Below are 20,129 nucleotides of genomic sequence, written 5' to 3' on the forward strand. Positions count from 1 at the left end.
TTAATTTTGTGAGTGGAGATTGGACCCTTGTCAGAAAGAACGTAGATGCAACGCTAACATGAAAATACAAAAGAAATCACACTTTTGCTCGATGGAATTTGTGGTATTTCTTTGTATTTTCATGTTAGCCACGCATTCAAGATAATTTTGAGAAAGGGCCCATTTGTATTGGGAAATGAGCTGTATGGCAAGCTCTTGCCATCAAAAACATTTTCCCATACATATCTTCTAAGAATATTCGATTTTATACTCTTAATGCCATTTCTCGTGTGCTATTTCTTAAGAGCTAAAACTTTGCCTTCTTACTAATATCGAGGTGCTCTTTTCTTTTTTGGTGTTTATTTTGACACAACTGCTCGATTTAAGAAGGTATGGTCACGTGACTTGTTATTATAAATGGCATATTCATGCCATCCAACCTTCCCATCCCACCCCATTCTTCCCATTCCCTCTACCCTTCCTAAAAATCCATATCATCTCATTAAAACATCCCATTAAAACATCCCATTTCCGTACCATCCAATTCTATATTTCCTTTACTATCCTGTCCCATCCCATCCATTTTATCTTTTCTAATTGTGCTAAGACTGACACTGAATGCAAAATGAAAAAGAACGTCACGACACATACTTCTTGATGCTTTTCAACACGCAGTCTCTTCTGAACCATTTAATGTTGTCGGCAATCACTGAATCCTTCTCCTGGTTCAGTTCCTTCTCAAGCCATTCTGATACAGCCTGGTTATCCGACCACAAGTAGGACTGCAAGTATGAATATGTTCGGTTAGACAGGGTGATATAAGATTTGTATGCACTGTTAAAGTAGGTTAAATAACTTTATGAAAACTTGTTTGAAGAGAGAAGAGAGAAACATAAGAGATCAGATCAGAGCAGAGCGTAGCAGATAAGTAGACAGAGCAGAGGAGAGAATTGCAAAGCAGAGCAGAAAATCAGAGCAGAGTGTATCAGATTAGTTGACAGAGCAGAGCACGGGAGGGAAAAGAAGAGCAGATCAGTCAACAGAGAGAAGAGCATAGGAGATCAGAGCAGAGCGTAGCAGATCAGCACAGCAGGGCAGGGGAGAGGGAGATGTTCCACCCACAATGTTTACCTTTGCACTTCCATTGGCCTCCAGAAACAATCTTTCCAAGGTTGAATTCAGCTGCCCCGATGAAATGTCACTGGAAAAAAAATACAATCGACATCATGATAAAGTCAGTTAAAGTCTCCCCACTGAAAGGACACTGGTTTAGCGGTAGTGCAATCAATCACACTCGCCTCCTATCCTGGGTTCTCAGGTTAGATTCCTGGGCTCGACATCACATGTAAGTTGACTTTGTTGGATCTCGCCCTTGATTCCATGGTTTTTCTCCAGGTTCTCCGATTTGTCTCCCTCCACAAATCCCAACAAGCCACCAATTACTTTTGTGATTTAGTCGTGGCCTGACTTAGATCAGCCCAGGGGTTGTTTCAGGGTTTGATCTGTGAGTTAGCCGTGCCGACTTAGATCAGCCCAGATGTTGTTTCAGGGTTTGATCTGTGAGTTAGCCGTGCCATGACTTAGATCAACCCAGAGGCTGTTTCAGGGTATTGAACTTGAAGGTTTTTTGGAGTTTATTAATACAAACCCATTAGCACCACGTAGTCGTCCCTTCACTTCCCTCTCCAATAAAATACGCTTCAGCCGCCAGTAAAAGAACCTTCTTGACTGCTTCCATTTGATAATGTCCTTGATAAACCAATGAAAAGATTGAGTTTCAGATTTTGAAAATTAGAGCATATTATTACTAAGGATCAAGTCAAACGTCGAACTTCACATGAGCCGAACCTAATTGAAACAATGGTTAACAAGGCGGTCTTCTTTGATGTCATTAGGTTCGGCTCGTGAATTTGACCTTTGACCTTGGTCTCAGATAATTAATGAGTTTCAATCAGCTGAAAATATTGTAGTGTATTTTTGCCTGATTTTCCCCTTCACTAATATCATGTAGCTAGCACGCTTTCTTGGTCTCAAACCCAAAAATATTCAACCAAGGTTTTTTTTAGAATTATATTTTTGTCTAACTTTTTATTTAAGTTGGGTTCCCTGTGGTTAGCTAAGATTAGCATACTTACACTGATTACATTCTTTTCCAGCATTCTCCCGGGCGTGTCGTGAAGATCAGCGAAGTCGACCGCTGCCTGAAACATAGATAATGGATTCCTGTGTTAGAATGATGCGTCTCTTACTGTTTGTTGTTGTTGCTGCAGTTGTTGTTTTTGCTCCTGCTGTTGTAGTCATTATGTTGTTATTGTTTTCGTTGGAAATTTTTGTGTCCATTTCGTTGTTGTTGCTGTTGTTGTTAGTGTCGCGGCTGTGGTTGTTTATGGTGCTACATGCTGTTGTTGTTGTTGTTGTTGTTGTTGTCTGTTATAAGATGTTATCTATTCTCACCTGTTGATATCCTGGAATTAGTTCATCTTCTCTTTCTTTTATCTTTCTTTCAATTTCTTCTCTTTCTTTCTGAGAAACGTCTGCATTGAAGAGAAAAAAAATTAAAAAGGAATTTCATTATTCCTACTTTGTTCTTCAAACTGATATTTCTGTCTGTCTGTGTGTCTGACGGTGTGTCGTGTGTCTGTCTCTCTGTATGTATGTTCTACTTCCCTTTAGAATAGTCCCCTTCACAGTTCCCTGCGCCATCTTGAAAGGTAGCCGTGCCTTTGAATCGAAGCGAGACGAACAGTGAGCTTGCAATGATAGAGACCTTTTTTTAACACCTTGGACAATTATTCACATGTCTCTATCATTGGAAGCTCACCGTTCGTCTTGCTTCGATGCAAAGGCATGGCTACCTTTCAAGATGGCGCAGGGAACTGTGAAGGGGACTATTATAGCCTAATCATTACTTACCAGTCACAGTAAGTCCCTGTGTCAACTCTATGTATTTACTGTCCAGTCTTCGCATGGTCTTAACGAGATCCTTGCGTCTAAACTTGATTTCTACTGTTCCAGACGGTTCTAGAACATTACCTCTAAAAAAAAATAAAAGCAAATTCATTTCTTTAGTCGCTAGTGACGCAAAATGACGTAAAACTAATATTGACCAATCAGCATCAAATCTGACCAGATGCCATCTTGATTATCACAAACTGAAATTAAATGTGTGATTCTCCCAGTCCCTCTCCTCACCTAAATATTCCAGGTCAGGGTAACAGAAAATATACTGACTTCTCCTTGAACAAAATTAGAGAGCTTACACTTCGTGCAACAATGAAAGTTTGTCGCGCGCTAAGTGGTAATAAAAGCAACCAAAAAAAGTTCGGCAAACTTGAAAATTGTTGTTTAATAAGTTGTACGTCTCCTTTCAATAAGAGTAAACCTAACACCCACTTTAATAATCACACGACCCAAAACATCCAGGTCTTTGGTTTCCGTCAAGAAAATTTCCAAACTTCTGTCATATTATTTTCTTACTGACTGGAGCCAAAAACCCAGACACCTTGATCTTTGTTGGTGAAATAATGAGTGTATAGGACTAGTACGACCCCTAAAGCTCAACTCCGTGCTTCTTACTTGCTCTTTTCATCAGCATACATTTCCATTGCTTCAGGGTTAATAAATGGATCTATCACAACCCAAGCTCCTCCGCGCAGCTCCCCGTACGGAGGGATATACACAAACACTGGCTGTTTAAAGTCACGGAGAGCGGAGACAATGTACGCTCCATATTTTAGAACAGAGTCGTACATGTCCATCATTCCCCCTGAAAACCCGCGCCAGTTGGCGAAGATCATCAAGGGTAGCTGCTCTTTGTTGAAGTCATTGATGGCTTGAGCTGTCTTATAGGCCGAATCTGGATACCACACTTGACCTGCTTGCTGGCTTATCTATGAATCAAACAATATATATCTATTTCATTTTTCCTCGTATCAAGAGAGCATAAATAGTTATCAAAAGAATAAACGGAAAGAGCGCGCGCGCAAGTGGATGACGCATGGGATTAGGGTAAGGCGAAATTTAAACTGCATCCGGTTACTTGAAATAGCCCAACCGGGAATTTACATGGCGCGCGCGTTATTAAGAAGTTTCCCTCTCTTATTTATGCTCTCTTGCTCATATCCATCGGCTGAATGAATCTAGTGAGTCTTGATACCGCCTACAATGACAGGCAAACACAGAAAGTATTTTATTGTATGGTACTAATCAGCAGAATGAATCTCAATAACAGCCTTCAGTGAAGGGGATAAGCACTACCCTCATGCTTTATCATCCATACATTTCTATAGTTAACTTGCCATTCAAATTTCCTACGAGTCCGGAATCAAGTCTACTGATGGCATACTATACACGCCATTTCAATGTTCAAGTATGGAATTTTTGGAGTACAAAAATGAGAGCTGCCCCTCCCCCTTAGGTTACATTGCCTGAATGCTTGAATATTGATATCTAACCTTGATGTCAGAGTCTGGGTTGCCAGGATCTGCTGGGATGACGACTTCTACCGCGCGTGTTTCAGCAGCAAGTACTCCGATAGGAAATCCACCCAATCTAAACAAATACGACATTTTTGACGTAGTTCCTTGCCATATTTTAGGTTAAATGTTTGGTTGTTTCGGTAGGTAGGTTGGTGGTAAGTTGGGTAGACAGGTTTGTGGTAGGTTGGGTAGATAGGTGGGTAGAGAAGGTGAGAGAAAAGAAGCTAAGAGTTGGTGAGGAAGGCAGGTGCATGACTGAATGGGCGGGGAGGTAGTTAAAGAGGGAGGGAGGGAGTTATTTAGAGGGTAGAAAGGTAGTGAGAGACACAGAGGTAGAGATGAAGGGAGGCAGGGAGGGAAGGAGGTAGAGAGGTGGGTAGACAAGGGAGGTAGGAACAGAGGTAGAGAGGGAGGAAGGAAGGAAGGCAGGCAAAGAGGTAGGAAGGCAGGAAAGGAGGAATGGAGGAGGGAGGTAGGCAAAGTGGGAGGGAGAGAGGTAGCCAAGTAGGCAAACAGGAAGAAAAGAGAATAAAAGGGAATATAAATAAAAGAGAGAAAGTAGTCACATTCATCGTTTTTATTAGTCATGGTTCATATTCTTACCTTGCTCTTCCACAGACAACAGTCTTGGCCCAGTCGTGCAAAGTTTCCACAAATGAATCTCGGTCAAAAAATCCACTGAGCCATTCCCCTTCTTTTCCTACGAAACAAAAAATAGACTTAGAACCTGTACCGTTTGTAATATACAGTCAATTCAAAAAATGTTGTCGTCGACCAACTTAAGCCTACGCGACTGGACCGAAAGGAACTCTGGGTAGTAATCATTGAAGCCGAGTTGACTGCATAATTTTATCTGACTAGTTATGCGTGGTTTACAGCACGAACCTTCGTAGGCGAGCGGGAAGTGTTGAAGGAGACGTTTTTTTAATGCCTTCATATTTTCGAAATTGTGAACTGAATCATAACTACTACTTTTTTTTTTCTTTCCCTAAACCCGAAGACATGCATTTATTGGATTGTTTCTCGCCATTATTATCTTATTACTAGCGGGAACAATTAATTCAGAACGAATATTTAATCGCTTCAGTGAGTTTTACCCATATTCCCTTCGGTCCAGTCGCATAGGCTTGAGCCGGTCGACGACAACGTTTTTTGAATTGACTGTATATCCATCAATGGACTTCAAACATGTTTTTAATGTCAGCGTACTAACCTGGACTGGGGCAGCCACATATGAAGTTTCTTGGATCATGAGGAGCTTTGGTTGGTATAAACTCGATATCTCTATCTATAGGGTCTTTAGACTTCAACACGGGTAATGGTCCACCACGACACTATGAATAAGGATTAATTATAACCTATTGATTTTCAAGTCTTTTAACTATAATTAATTTTTAAGGAAATAAAATTTCAATTCCCCCCCCCCCCCCCCCCCCATCGTTTCAGCTTCTTTTGTAGAAACCACGCATGCGTACGTTGACGTTCTACCGCTTTCTTTCTCAAATAATAATGCAAGCTTTCGCAATTGTAAGCTTTCGCAAAAACTAATAATAAAATACACAATAATAGGAGATAGGCGAAAAGTGATAGGATATATGTCATTTCAAGATCCAAGAGTAGCTGGAATGACTTGTGTTTCTGCTTCTCATTCTCGTCAAGAGCATGGACCTTCGTGCTGAGACTGATTCAATGTTTTTTGTATTCAATGAAACCATTTCCATGTCGGAATGACCTATCGCCTATCGCCTTTGGCGATGACAACGTATTTTGAATTAGGTATATATGAAGTCTACAGCTTAACGTCAAGAAAAAAAGTATTCTATTGAAGAAATAGAAAACGCGCGCGCGTGCTGTGTGCAGTTATAAAGCACGCGGGATTTGGCAGAACACAAGAGAAGTGTTAGGAGAAGCATGACACGTAGCGGAGTGCTTTTCGACACTTCTCGGGTGATCTGCCAATCACCAAGTGCTTTATAAACTCCACGCACAGCACAGCACAGTAGGCAAGTTTTTTTTTCTTTTATGAAATACCAATAACGTGAATGACGAAACTGAAAGTACGCGAGCGTGCTGTGTGCTCTCATATAGCACGCACTTCCAACAAATCAGAACGCGAGATTTAGAACAGTTAATTTATAATAAGTATTTAAGTAAGAAAAGTAAGGAGTTTACCTTAGGAACAAAAGCTAGCCAATCCATGATGGCTGCTATACCACCAAAATCATCTGGTACCACCATGTGAGTAACACCTTGATAAAAACAAAAATATTCTTAGATTTACAGGTAAATTGTTAACAAAAAAAGTACAAATCTCACCATGGAATACTCTAGTTTCGAGTTCTCTGTTGCTCAGGGTTAGCCTCGAATTCGTACAGAATATTCATGTGTTCCAGTGAAGGTCCGTGGAATTTCAAAGTGTTTGTATCGTTGAAGTTATGCATTCTTTACTTTACCGTTGGTATTTGTGAATATTTAGACACTGATACGAGGCTAAGCCTGAGTAAATGAGTCGGCAATCAATGAATGCAGCGGGAATTTGGAATTCCAAAATGCTCTGTTGAACCAGTGCTCCGACGTTACTCGGAAAACTGGTAACGAATAGGGCTGTTTTATGAAGGCCATTTGTATCTTTCGTTTTACAGGTTTCAGATTTTGAATCGACTCATATTTACTTTGCTTTTCGGACTGATTTTCATGAGGGTTTCTGAAGCTTTCCGCCATATTAAAAAAATGCAGTCTTTAAAAAAGCCCCATGATTCAGCGCGTGCTTCGGAAGGGCCAATAATGTATGTCTTCTTACCGTTATTGTGCATAATCTGTGGTCCACCTAGCTGCATGTTAGAGCTGTACACCTGACGTCCAAGAACCTAGCGTGACAATAATTTTGTATTAAGAAAACGTTAGAACAAATACAGCTTTTTCAAAACAGGTTGCATGTTCAATACCAAGCCCGAACTGCTCTATTGATGGTTTTCACGGCGGCCATGTTGGAGGAATTTAACAAAAGAATTATCAATGAATTCTTTTGTTATATCCTCCAACATGGCCGCCGTGTCTTTTGTTATTTAATTCTCTTGGGAATGGTTGAAAACCATCAATAAATTCGTATTAAGAAAACGAGTTGTAACAAATACAGCAATTTCAAAAACCGTTGCACGTTGAATACCAAGCTGAACTGCTCTATAGGTGATGTGGAAGGACACAACGATATAAAATTCTCCAAGTTTTTCGGGCAGAATTTCTTCTGTTGACATTATTTACATATGAATATAATATATTTCAAGCCTAATATAGGAATCAACATGCAACAAAACCTAAACCAGCTACACCAACCTTTTTTGATATAGCTGTACATCAAGAGAAAATGAACTAAGAGAAGGAATCTCTGATATTCATGCTCGTATAAACCATCATAGGCACCGTTTGATGCTATTTTTAGAATCACAGGGAAGAGCGCGCGATGCGCATTCAGAAAAAAGATTGATTCTTAAAATAGCATCTAAGTTTCTAAAAAATAGCATAAAAGTAGATTATTTTCCCCTGTGTATATTTATCTTCCTACCACATATGCTTGTTCACTTACCTTATTTAGAGCATTGTATCCTGTGAGAATTAAATGAGCGTTTTCTGTTTGAATGACTCTCTGACCAAGACGCACTAAATAAGAACCAATTCCAACAGCACGGCAGGTTACCTGAAATGAAAAAAACAAAAATCCAAAACTATCAAACAACTGTACAACACACATCGAATATATCCCTTACAACACGTCGGAATGCAGCTCAATTTGGAGGACATAATGATAGGTTTCCAATTCTCTTGGGATTTTTTGAAAAAACTTTGTCCTAAACATCCCATGCACGAGGTCTATTAGAATCTACGTCTTATCCACGTTTATGCATTAACGTCTAACGGCTCTGTTTTTGTCTCAGCGAAAGCGCATCGACCGCTTCGCGTCCACCATAGCGTTTTCATAGCGTCGACACTAAAACGATCAAAAGGCACATACGAGTCCACATCCGATCGGAAATGATAGAATATCATTATCTGCGCATGCGAAAAACAGACATGCCAGTGTGAATGACGTCAGCGTTTTCAAAAGCCTCAGCGTTTCGCTCGTCCACACTAATACGATAGGCCTCCACTTTCAAGTCTTTTTACTCTGGAGAGCGCTCGAATGAAGGGAGAGATCTTACAAACTCTGCTCACATGTGATGGCGAGTCCAGGACTATCGAACCGTAGACCCCAGAGGGTGAGAGGCGAGAGTACTACCGCTACACCTTGATTCCCTATGGATCATTTTGGGTCTTCACAGAACGGTAAGTGTAGAATCCTTACCAGGCTAATGGTAACAGTGTCCATATACGCAGCATCCATCTCTCCTGCTATCATTCCAGAACCTTGAAGATTCTCTACTCCTATTCCTCCTTCGCTCCCTGTACATGGAACAAAGTAATGTTAAGGTGCGATTACACGAAGCAATTTTCTCTGCAACTTGTCTCGCAACGGTGTTGCGACACAAGTTGCAAGACTGTTTACACGGTGCAACGGTGACATTCTATAGGCACGTGCCCGTATAGCTTTGTGTTTTCAGACAATTTTATGGAAACGTCTGTGATTGACGTCCACCAAAACCTTCTTCGTCGCGACAAAAACAACCGCTAGAGGGCGCATGTGATTAAGAATCGCTGTAATAGATGGTGTTTTCAAAGTTTTCTTACCTATAATAGTGGTTATCTTGTAACGGGCCTCGCCATCGTCTTCAATCATTTCAGCATGTACAGAATTCGTGGCACTAAGCTGATGAAGAACAAACGTGGACACAAGTTAATACAACACAATAAAGTAATTTATAGCCGTTTAAAGCAGAGGTTGAAGTTACCTTCTTGAAGTCACTTGGGGTGAGATAGAGGTATTTAAAGCCCTGAGTAAAAAAGAAAGAAAAGAATATTGCATGGATGTCTGGCTAATAAACGTGAATCAAACATCACTGGAATGTTGTTTTTGACTTGCATGTCGCTGACAATCAATCAAATGTCATTTTTTCTTCAGTTTTTTACCTTTTCAGGGCATTTTGGATCGTTCCAGGCTATTTTGAACAGGTGTTTGACTTCCTCTGCAACGCCTAAGCGAGCACCACTGTTTGCGGAAAGATACACGAAGGGTATACCTTTGGAACGAGCGAGTTCAGAGGCTCGCTGCAGTAAAAAAATAAAAAAAACTTATATATATACTGAGTATACTGAGTTGTTAAGTACGCAATGTATTAATGGTAAAAATAATTCCAGAATCTTGTCTCATAACTACTGGTCTTCAATCATTCCAAGGCCTGAAATAACAAAAGACATGGCGGCCATGGTGGTTGATAGAACAGAGACTAGTGACGATTTTTTTGTTAAATTCAACCAAGATTGCAGCTATGAAAATAAATACTATTCTTAGAACATGTTTGGCGAGGACAGAAAACCTAGAAAAATAATGATGCTAAGCTAAGAACAAAAAGTTCGCTGGTTGGCGATCAAGGCGGAATGTGCGCGTTTACTAACCTTGAAGAGAAAATCCTCTTCGATCGCAAATGATCCAATCATGTGTGTGATGTCATTTGCAACAACGATGATCTGTTATAGAAAAAATAGAATTGAAAACCTATCCCAAATAACCTAAGTATAAGTACCTAAAAGGAACCGAAAAGGTGGCAGATGGGCATAATGTTTTCCCATTTCAGTCCACGTGTCATTCCCTAGAGTATCATACGACACATGAATACGGATAACTCACACGTTGACACGTTGTCTTAAATGGAAAACGTTATGCCAAAAGGAAATAGGTCTAAAGAATCCCTTTACTATGAGAAATTGAATTCTTTCTCATGTAAAACGATTGTATTGTTCCTGCCATCTAACATGGCTGCCATCACGAGATCCAGCAACACCTCTTTACCTCTCTTTTCTCTGGACATTCAGGAGTCGCGCATTCCATTTTCCAGGCAATCATTCCAGTCTAAAAAATATATAATAAATGTAAATACCGATTACATACGACGAGAAACTCCACCTACATGAATAATTTATTTTTTCTAGAATTGACTTGAAATTCCAGGAATGTTTTAAGAATTATAGGAAAAAGGAGAATTTTTTAGAATTCTCCAGGACATTTCCAGGAATTACGGTATCACAGTAGTGCAAGTAACAGTCAAAATTATAACAAAACTCTGATAAGCAAAATAAAATCTCCCAGGAATCTTCCAGAGCCCTAAAAACATCTTTATATTAAAGGGCACTTAAGGAATTACATGATTGACGGTACTCTGCTGTAAGTCATTAAGTGTCATTTATTACCGTGTTTTCCCCAGGCAAACGATTGATGGGCATCAACTGGTTGTTTTCATCCAGAATGTACTCAGTTACAGTTATCTGAAAATAGAAAGATCTGGTATAAGTTTCAACCAACAAGACAAGTTGATTAGGGTGGGAGGATTAGGGGGCGATAGAGTAAGGGAGGAGTAAGAGAGGGAGGGAGGGAGGAAGCAGGGAGGAAGAAGGGTAGCAAGGAAGCAAGGAAGCAAGGAAGCATAGGAAGCAAGGAAGCATAGGAAGCAAGGGGAAAGCAAACAAGCAAGGAAGCATAGGAAGCCAGAAAGCAAGGAAGCAAGGAAGCAAGGAAGCAATGAAGCAAGGAAGCAAGGAAGCAAGGAAGCAAGGAAGCAAGGAAGCAAGGAAGCATAGGAAGCAAGGGGAAAGCAAACAAGCAAGGAACGAAGCAAGCAATGAAGCAACGAAGCAAGGAAGCAAGGGGAAAGCAAACAAGCAAGGAAGGAAGGAAGCAAGGAAGCAAGGAAGCAAGGAAGCAAGGAAGCATAGGAAGCAAGGGGAAAGCAAACAAGCAAGGAACGAAGGAACGAAGCAAGCAATGAAGCAACGAAGCAAGGAAGCAAGGGGAAAGCAAACAAGCAAGGAAGGAAGGAAGCAAGGAAGCAACGAAGCAAGGAAGCAAGGAAGCAAGGGGAAAGCAAGGAAGCAAGGGGAAAGCAAGGAAGCAAGGAAGTAAGGAACGAAGGGACGAAACACGAAGCAAGCAATGAAGCAACGAAGCAACAAAACAAGAAAACAAGGAAACAAGGAAACAAGGAAACAAGGAAAGGAGGGAGGGAGGTTACTAACAGAGCGAGCGAGAGAACAAGAAAGAGAAAGAAGTAACTCTGTCACATACTCACCGGATCACGTGGTGTTTCCACTTCTTCAACAGAATATTTTGCCCATTTTTTCCACATTTTCACGACAGCCTTCAGGTTATAAAAAGGGGGAAAAATATATAACTTAAACAGTCATTTGGTACATTTTGAAAATAATTCACAAATAGCGTGAATGGGAAAGTACCTGACGGAAGAGCTCTGGGAAGTCGTAGACATAGGTCGTACCAAGAGACTGAGCCTTGAATCGCTTCAGCTAGAAAATAATGTAGATCTTCAACCTCATGCATTGTAAAGGTACATCAAGACTCAAGCATAGCCGGGATCACCCCATTTAATTAAGACTAACCTGCAAATGGTCTTTGGTGACATAGGGGGTGATGGTGGGTAACCCTTGAAGTGGGCCTCTTTTGGATCCGTAGGTTTCGAACACCATCTGCAGTAATAACAAATTTGTTAGATCTTTGAATGTAAATGAGTATCGCAAATGAGGCGTATTCTTGCACGAACAGCGCACCCAAACGAAGAAATCATTTTTATTTCCGGGAGGAAACTTAATCCAAGATGCTTTACGAGTTAGATACCATACATAATGCTAAACATTACATTTATATTGAGGTAACGATGAATAGATGCTAACCATTATGCTAAAGATATATAACCAACATGTAAGACTTCTATCAATAGACTTACTTTATTTTGTGCGTAATATTTTCCCATTTCAGACCGCGTGTCATTCTTTTGGGAATACGATTCTTTGTTTGAGTCGTATCCATATTCATGTGCCTTCTGATGCGCAAGCGTTAAACAAAAAGATAATACTCTAGGGAATGACATGTGGTGAAGAATGGGAAATCATTACGCCTAAGATAAAAGTTCCATTAAAGTTACAGTCTTTGATTTCTACCTGTCCTCGACTGTCCACCACTTCTTTGTACGTACAGAAGTCCAGGTAGTAACCAGACTCGTTAGAGATGAACATTCTCAGTGGAATCACATTTCCATTTGGAGTAAGTCTAAGAGAAGAACGATTACAAAGAGCAATGTACCTCATTCATGGGATCGGTTTTTCACTTGATTTTTTTAAAAGGTCTTGGATTTATAAATTGAAGGAAGGAAGGAACGATGGAACTAAGGAAGGAAGGAAGGAAGGAACGAACGAACGAAGGAACGAACGAAGGAACGAACGAAGGAACGAACGAAGGAACGAACGAAGGAACGAACGAAGGAACGAACGAAGGAACGAACGAAGGAACGAACGAAGGAACGAACGAAGGGACGAACGAAGGGACGAACGAACGAACGAACGAACGAACGAACGAACGAACGAACGAACGAACGAACGAACGAACGAACGAAGGAAGGAAGGAAGGAAGGAAGGAAGGAAGGAAGGAAGGAAGGAAGGAAGGAAGGAAGGAACGAAGGAAGGAAGCAAGGAAGGAAGGAAGCAAGGAAGCAAGGAAGGACGTCAAAAATCAGTAGAATTGGGAAGTATTTTTACACAGCATTTGAGGTTCTTTCTTATCACTCGTTGTATTCAACACACCAACTTCTTGTCATTATTGGCGTAAACTTTTGTGGAAGTTCAAATCACCTGATTGAAACTTTAATTTCTGCCTGCAAGACGCGCAATGCCCAGAGTCTCCGCCCATAGCGCATGACGATGTGACGAATACTGTCTTCGATCTAATAAAAAAATCAATACAATCATTATATTAGTATATTAGCGTTGTAGAAAACGTACATAGTAACTCTAGGCCAGGTTATGTGGTTGTACTCACCCGATCGGGTTCAATGATGACGCAGGGAGCAAAGTGTAGGAATATATGATTACAGTCGGTTCTTTTGGGCTGAAATGAAGCCAAGAATAAGACTGGGCCGAGACAGACAAGTTTGAGAACAACACCAGAAGAGTTAAATACTATGAACGAACAAACTAAGTAACTAACGTAACGAAGAAGCAGGCAAGAAAGCAAACAAACAAACAAGCAAACAAGCAAACAAACAAGCAAGCAATCAATCAAGGAAGAAATCGAACAAAATACCCATGCAAGAAGGAAGAAGTAGAAGAAGTAGAAGATTGATAATATATTTCTTACACTTTCGCTGAAAGACACTTCCAGTTGATCCAAAGCCTCCAAGAGCTGAATCTCACTTTCTTTCTCCATGTACTCAAACGAAGCTTCCTAATGATGTATTGATGGTGAGTCAGAGTTGAATGAAAATTCATCACATGAAAGGCTCTTGCAAAATATTAGTACTACCTTGGTTATGAAATCCGAATGCCTGACGATGGTGCGAATGAAGAAGCGATAATCTGTCACCTCGGTCTTGTTACTCAGCTGTGGAGAAGGGAGAAAGAATGAGAATTATATCACTGAGAACTCTGTGATGATGTGTACTGCTGATGATGATGATGGTAGTGGTGGTGATGTTGATGGTGATTGTGATGATGGCGGTGGTGATGGTGATGATGATGGATGATGATAATCATAATGATCGTAACTGTAATGCAGATGATGATTATGGTGCTGGTGATGATGGTGATGGTCATGATAATGATGGTGATGATTATATATATGATGATGATGATGATAATGATGGTGGTGGTGGTGATGATAATGATAGTTGTGGTGATGATGATGATGGATGATGATGATGGTAACTGTAATGCAGATGATGATGATTATGGCGGTGGTGATAGTGATGGTCATGATATTGATGGTGATGATTATATGATGATGATAATGATGGTGTTGGTGGTGATGATGATAATGATAGTTGTGGTGATGATGATGATGGATGATGATAATGATGGTAACTGTAATGCAGATGATGATGATTATGGCGGTGGTGATGGTGATGGTCATGATAATGATGATTATATGATGATGATAATGATGGTGGTGGTGGTGATGGTGATAATGATAGTTGTGGTGATGATGATGATGGATGATGATAATGATGGTAACTGTAATGCAGATGATGATGATGGTGGTAGTGGTGGTGGTGATGGTGATTGTTGATAATGATTTGCATGTTATAATGATGATGAGTTGTTGATAAAGGTGGCCGTGAAGAAGATAATAATAACGATAATGCTTATTATGAGATGATGATGAAAATGAGTTTTTGACAATAATGATGACGACGACAATGATGATAAATAGTATGATATTTTTTTAAACATATCAAAATAAAGTAAAGTACCTTTTTAGCTGAGCCAAAGTAAAGATGGAGGTTGTGGTTGGTTGTAGAGATCAGTTCGAGGTCGAAATTCCTCAAGCGGTTTATCTCGAGTTGAAAGGCAAGAGCTGGCTCTAAATGTCGATAGATTTGATCTTCCTCGAACTAAAAGTTATATGAAAAAACGTTATAATAATAATAATAATGATGATGATGATGATGATGATAATAAAAATGATAACTTTATTTCACACAGAATTCAGAAAGCTAACCACTTATGTACACTGAAACTGTGCATGAGGGGAAAAAAGTACGTTCCTTTTCATAATGCAAGTTAGAACTGAATGTGGATGCTGTTGTTGTTACTGCTGCTTTTGTTGCTGCAATTGATGTGGTAGCTGTTGCTGCTGCTGCTGCAATTGATGTGGTAGCTGTTGCTGCTGCTGCTGCAATTGATGTGGTAGCTGTTGCTGTTGTTGTTGCTGTTTTCGTAATTGATTATTGCTGCTGCTGCTGTCTGGTTTGCTGCTACTATTATTCTTTTAATCTTATATAGTTGTTTCTACGACACAGTATTTAACCCGACTAGACTAGACAATGATATTTCAATAAAACATTTTTCGATTCAAATGCAAATATATTCAATACATACATCGTCCTTGGCACGAAAAGTGAAGAACCATGGGAATGAACCCTGCGAAACGAAAAATAATAATTAATAAAAATATATATAAGACGTCAAGTACAAGGCTTCATTTAACATACAAAATTGAACTGGTTCACACAAACTCGTGGTTTACTGATACATGAAGGTTAATGTAAATTTGTTTTCTCATAATGGCCATGCAGCATTACAACAATTACACTCAAATTGCTTAAATGACGCCATTAATATATCAATCAATCAATATCTTATTCAGTACTTATTAATATAAAACAATATTTAAATATTTACATTTGTGAGAAATATGACATACATAAAGTACAAGCTACCTATGATAACTTAAAAGTTAGACTAGATAGGTAGCTATATTGGAAGTGAATCTTCAAAACTAAAACACGCAACATTCAAATCAAGAAATATTGCACCATTCAACTATTCATTTCATGTGGAATTTTTATTCAACACTACCTTGCCATCACATATCAAATATGTAATTCTTCTGATTGTCTTCTCCTTCAGCACATCTTTCTGAAAATAAGCGCATTCCATTTCTTTCATTCAGTTCCATAATAGTTTAAAGAATCCACCCATATGAGATGAAAGATCCCTATCAACTTTTTAAACTAACGCATGTGCCACAGCCGAAAGCTTCCTTTAGCAAAACCAATCAATTGCTAATTCTTCGATTTTAACGTTACATCATCACAGCCATGTTGGTGTGTCATATAACAGAAGATTTCTCATTTGCATCCATTGTTAACTGCACCGAGATGGTCGCCATGTTTTTTTCATTTGACTTTGTTGGGAATGCTTGCAACTGAGACCCTAGAGGTGAAAAGCGAATGCACTAAATATATTCCACATTGGATTCCCCTTGGCCTTTAGTGCACTCAAAAATCTAGCGAATTTCCAGCTTTGCATTAATATACTCTCCTGCCAACTTTGTTTAAATACCTTTTGCATGGTAAACTGTGACACAACCTCACGACATTCGTCCATGTTGAGATTCTTTCCAATCATGAGAGCAATGTTAACGATGTGGATTGGCTCTTCCTCACAGCCACTTTGCTATCGAAAAATAAACCAATAGGTTAATTTGTTTTAGTGGGGATCGCTACAGTATCAACCAATCATTGTAGACGACAGAAATATCGTATCAGTGGAAATTGGGACGTTTGATTGGCTACAACCTCAACCAATCATAACAGAAGATAGACTGTTTTCTTGAGTATAATTATGGGATTTTGATTGGCTACGGTCTCAACTAATCACAATAGAAGGCAGATTATGTGCTTATTAAGCAGAATTGTGAGATTTTGATTAGCTACAAAGTCAACCAATCAAGAAGCACGAAAGAGGCAGGGCTAAAAAAAGTACAGTACGCGCATGCGCAAGATCATACGTCAAGAAAAAAAATACCGCTGGAAAATTTCGCATCCAACACGAAAAATGGTCAAGGTTTTCAGGGAAACGTATTTTAACTCAAATATTAAAGTGCTACTCTGACGAAAATCGCTAAAACACTTCATACAGTGATTATTGGACCTTTAAAGAGTATTCTTAGGAAGTTTCAGCTGAATCCAAGTTTGAGCGATTTTCGTCAGAGTAGCACTTTAATAAACTGTTCCACATAAAATGAAAACCAAATATTATTCAACTTTGGCTCGGTCTCGCTCCTAATCTCCGAATTTTGGATGGCTGTTTTATCAGCCTTTTGTTTATCAGACATATCTATATATATATCTGTATCTACCTGTTTTTTTATTTCTGCTTCCATTAATGAACCAGAGCCCGATCGTTTAAATCCCGGCTTGGGCGACTTGGGAACCAAGTTTGGTGCTTGGAACCTCCCCATGACCAAGTCAAAATGCCTAAATACGAGACAATGTTAAAGACAGCTGCGTAAATACTTGGACAGTGTGATTACAGTGCAAGATTGGCAGCAGTTATCGTCGTAATCATCATTACAAGTAGCGTCATTCGATCACCATCATTATCAGGTATCATCATGATAATAATCAGCAATTTTTTTTTTTTTTTAATTATCACCATTATCATTGTCATCAATATTAATTATACTCATCACCACTATCATCATCATGTTTTTACCTTTCAAAGTCTTCCATTGTTTCAAAGGCAGCCATGACACCAGTGCGGCTACAAGGCTCAGACTGATGATGAACGAGATCAAACAGATCTTCGCTCAAGCTGCGCACCTATCAACAAACACGAAAATACAATATGTTATTAACTTTTCAAACATCACGTGATTTGTCAGTCTCCAGTCGACGACGGAGAAGAGTAGAGGATTAATGCATCATCATATTTAGTTAACGCAATATTTCTTAATAATTCATCGGCGTAAAACAAGGTTTTTCGGGCCTTTCTTGGTGTTGCAAAATGTATTGTATTCTGGGTTCGGGTTATTGTATCGCAGGGTATTACATTTAGCTCCAAACTCATTGTTCTCGGCTATTATTTTATTGCCTTCATGCCTCAGGTGCCCTGCAACACCAAGAGCCGGTTTGTTAATCTTCACATGGTTGTCACTTGAGGGATGTAAAGTCTTACCCTGGGCATGGCAAGAATGGTTTTACTTGATGGCACTTTATGTAGAGACCTGAGGAAAAAATATCATCATAAACATCTTTAATCTTCTTCTTGTCTACAGTGTGGAAACAAAACTGATATTACTATGTGACTGCTTGATGCAAAAGGTTTATTCCAATCAAGCAAACGGTGCTAATGTTTAAATACTTACCGATTTGGATGAGAAGAAGGCAAAGAAAATTGAAACTCGATAATTGAAACTTTATCCAAAAGCTACAAAATGAAAAAAAATTAAATATTGGAGAAGGTTAGAGCGGTTATCTTACGAGTGGGAAAGGTACTGACTTACAATACGTACACGGTACGACATGCCAGAACATTGACTGAATGACTATAAGAATGGTTATCATATGAGTGGGAAACATACGATACTGACAAACAACACGCGCACGGTACGACATGCTGTAACATTGAAATGGATTCCCATAAGAAAGGCTATCGTATGAGTGGGAAACATACGGTACTGACTTACCGCACGTACGCGATAGCACATGCCGTAACATTGAAATGGCTTCCCATGAGAATGGTTATATTATGCGAGTGCCAAATTTAAGGTACTGGCTTACAGCACGTGCACGGTACGACATGCCGTAACATTGAAATGTCCTCCCATAAGAATGATTATCGTAATGGAGTGCCAAACGTGAGGTAGTGGCTTACAGCACGTATACGTTACGACATACACTAACATTCAAATGGATTCAAATTGTCTTCAAGTAATGCACCCAATCACAACGCTGAGTTACGGTCACGGTAAGATACAGTACAGCTACAGTACGGCTAAAAAAATTGCCGTATCGTTTCCAACTCATATGAAAATAACTCTATGTGTTCCAAAATAATTTTCATGCAGTTTTAAATAAAGCATACCTGTTCGTGATAGAGAGTGTGTAACTGGTAAGCTTGATAGCTTCTTCTAACGTAAACCTATCAAAGTACACGCCAATAAAATGAATAATTATACAGCCTCTCATTAATCCCATATAGGTAACTGTCAATTATTTTCTTAATTGGAAGGTCTTGTTGATATGGGAATAATTAGGCAGCTATATAATTAATAGGTAATGGGATTTCATGCTCCCCAATCAAGAAATAATTAGACTCGAAAAATTCCTCTGACTGCCAAATTGGACTCGGCCTACGCCCTCATCCAATTTTGTCAGTCCTCGGAATTTTCCTCGTCCAATTATTTCTTAATTGGACAGCATGGAGTCCTATTACATATACTAATTAAGACACGGACTTCATATTTCTCCCGTATAAACGAGGAAATAAAACGAAAATGTCTAACCTCTAAGGCAGCGGTCCTGACAGACTCGTTGGAATGATAGAAGAAACTTGGAAGGACATCGAAAATGGCTGTCTCCGAAAAGATCAGTTTCTAAAAAATAACGGATTTTTGAGAACGTAGGTTGCTGCAAAACAGGCAACTCGTGTTTTGGCTTTCGCCTATTAAACTTACAGCGGTCGGAGTTTGCAATATCTATAGATATTGAAACTAAAAAGGGTCGCAGAAAGACGTTTATTCTGACCTGCAGATTCTCAGGAGCGTACTGGTTCCCCATGATGTCCACAGCGGACAGAAACAGAGACTCAATCTGGTTATGTCTGCGTTCGTACGATGGCTGTTGAGAAGCCAGCAATGCCTACGAAACGGGACAAGAGTTAGCTGAAGAAGAAAGGATTATAGATATATCTATTTCAAGAGATAAATAAAACTTTTCTCGTTATCCCATCATCCCTCCTAGAAACCTTTGCCTCTGCCTCTACGTCTGCCTCTGCCTCTACGTCCGCCTCTGCCTCTACGCCTGCCTCTGCCTCTGCCTCTACGTTTGCCTCTGCCTCTACGTCTGCCTCTGCCTCTACGTCCGCCTCTATCTGTACACCTGTCTGTACGCCTGCCTCTACGCCTGCCTCTACGTCTGCCTCTGCCTATACGTCTGCCTCTACGCCTGCCTCTGCCTCTGCCTCTACTTTTGCCCCTGCCTCTGCCTCTACGTCTGCCTTTGCATCTATGTCTGC

The 20,129-nt window shown here is 39.8% G+C and overlaps 1 protein-coding gene across 2 annotated transcripts in view; it reads right to left on the minus strand.

The window, feature by feature from the left end:
• Positions 1-20,129, minus strand: part of LOC116308041 (acetyl-CoA carboxylase) — a 45,541-nt gene that overhangs the window by 857 nt on the left and 24,555 nt on the right. For both annotated transcript variants that reach the window (XM_089031504.1, XM_089031505.1), the window contains exons 31-69: positions 19,640-19,753; positions 19,399-19,488; positions 18,978-19,034; positions 18,259-18,320; positions 18,069-18,117; positions 17,607-17,713; positions 17,251-17,368; positions 16,452-16,565; positions 15,966-16,025; positions 15,486-15,527; positions 14,858-14,998; positions 13,912-13,989; positions 13,747-13,833; positions 13,429-13,497; positions 13,242-13,333; positions 12,555-12,663; positions 11,997-12,083; positions 11,835-11,903; positions 11,672-11,740; positions 10,797-10,871; positions 10,399-10,458; positions 10,005-10,076; positions 9,519-9,656; positions 9,341-9,382; positions 9,180-9,258; positions 8,797-8,894; positions 8,041-8,151; positions 7,258-7,324; positions 6,630-6,706; positions 5,671-5,791; positions 5,061-5,157; positions 4,434-4,530; positions 3,556-3,869; positions 2,893-3,014; positions 2,434-2,513; positions 2,115-2,180; positions 1,628-1,728; positions 1,111-1,180; positions 631-761 (exon numbers count right to left, since the gene is read on the minus strand). In XM_089031504.1, the coding sequence (XP_088887630.1) occupies positions 631-761; positions 1,111-1,180; positions 1,628-1,728; positions 2,115-2,180; positions 2,434-2,513; positions 2,893-3,014; positions 3,556-3,869; positions 4,434-4,530; positions 5,061-5,157; positions 5,671-5,791; positions 6,630-6,706; positions 7,258-7,324; positions 8,041-8,151; positions 8,797-8,894; positions 9,180-9,258; positions 9,341-9,382; positions 9,519-9,656; positions 10,005-10,076; positions 10,399-10,458; positions 10,797-10,871; positions 11,672-11,740; positions 11,835-11,903; positions 11,997-12,083; positions 12,555-12,663; positions 13,242-13,333; positions 13,429-13,497; positions 13,747-13,833; positions 13,912-13,989; positions 14,858-14,998; positions 15,486-15,527; positions 15,966-16,025; positions 16,452-16,565; positions 17,251-17,368; positions 17,607-17,713; positions 18,069-18,117; positions 18,259-18,320; positions 18,978-19,034; positions 19,399-19,488; positions 19,640-19,753 (3,632 nt within the window). The remainder of the gene's footprint in view (positions 1-630; positions 762-1,110; positions 1,181-1,627; positions 1,729-2,114; positions 2,181-2,433; positions 2,514-2,892; positions 3,015-3,555; positions 3,870-4,433; positions 4,531-5,060; positions 5,158-5,670; positions 5,792-6,629; positions 6,707-7,257; positions 7,325-8,040; positions 8,152-8,796; positions 8,895-9,179; positions 9,259-9,340; positions 9,383-9,518; positions 9,657-10,004; positions 10,077-10,398; positions 10,459-10,796; positions 10,872-11,671; positions 11,741-11,834; positions 11,904-11,996; positions 12,084-12,554; positions 12,664-13,241; positions 13,334-13,428; positions 13,498-13,746; positions 13,834-13,911; positions 13,990-14,857; positions 14,999-15,485; positions 15,528-15,965; positions 16,026-16,451; positions 16,566-17,250; positions 17,369-17,606; positions 17,714-18,068; positions 18,118-18,258; positions 18,321-18,977; positions 19,035-19,398; positions 19,489-19,639; positions 19,754-20,129) is intronic.

The sequence above is a fragment of the Actinia tenebrosa genome, unplaced genomic scaffold, assembly GCF_029948245.1.
Source record: "Actinia tenebrosa isolate PJP-AT-01 unplaced genomic scaffold, QUT_ActTen_1.0 PGA_scaffold16__25_contigs__length_10494907, whole genome shotgun sequence".
NCBI lineage: Eukaryota > Metazoa > Cnidaria > Anthozoa > Actiniaria > Actiniidae > Actinia > Actinia tenebrosa.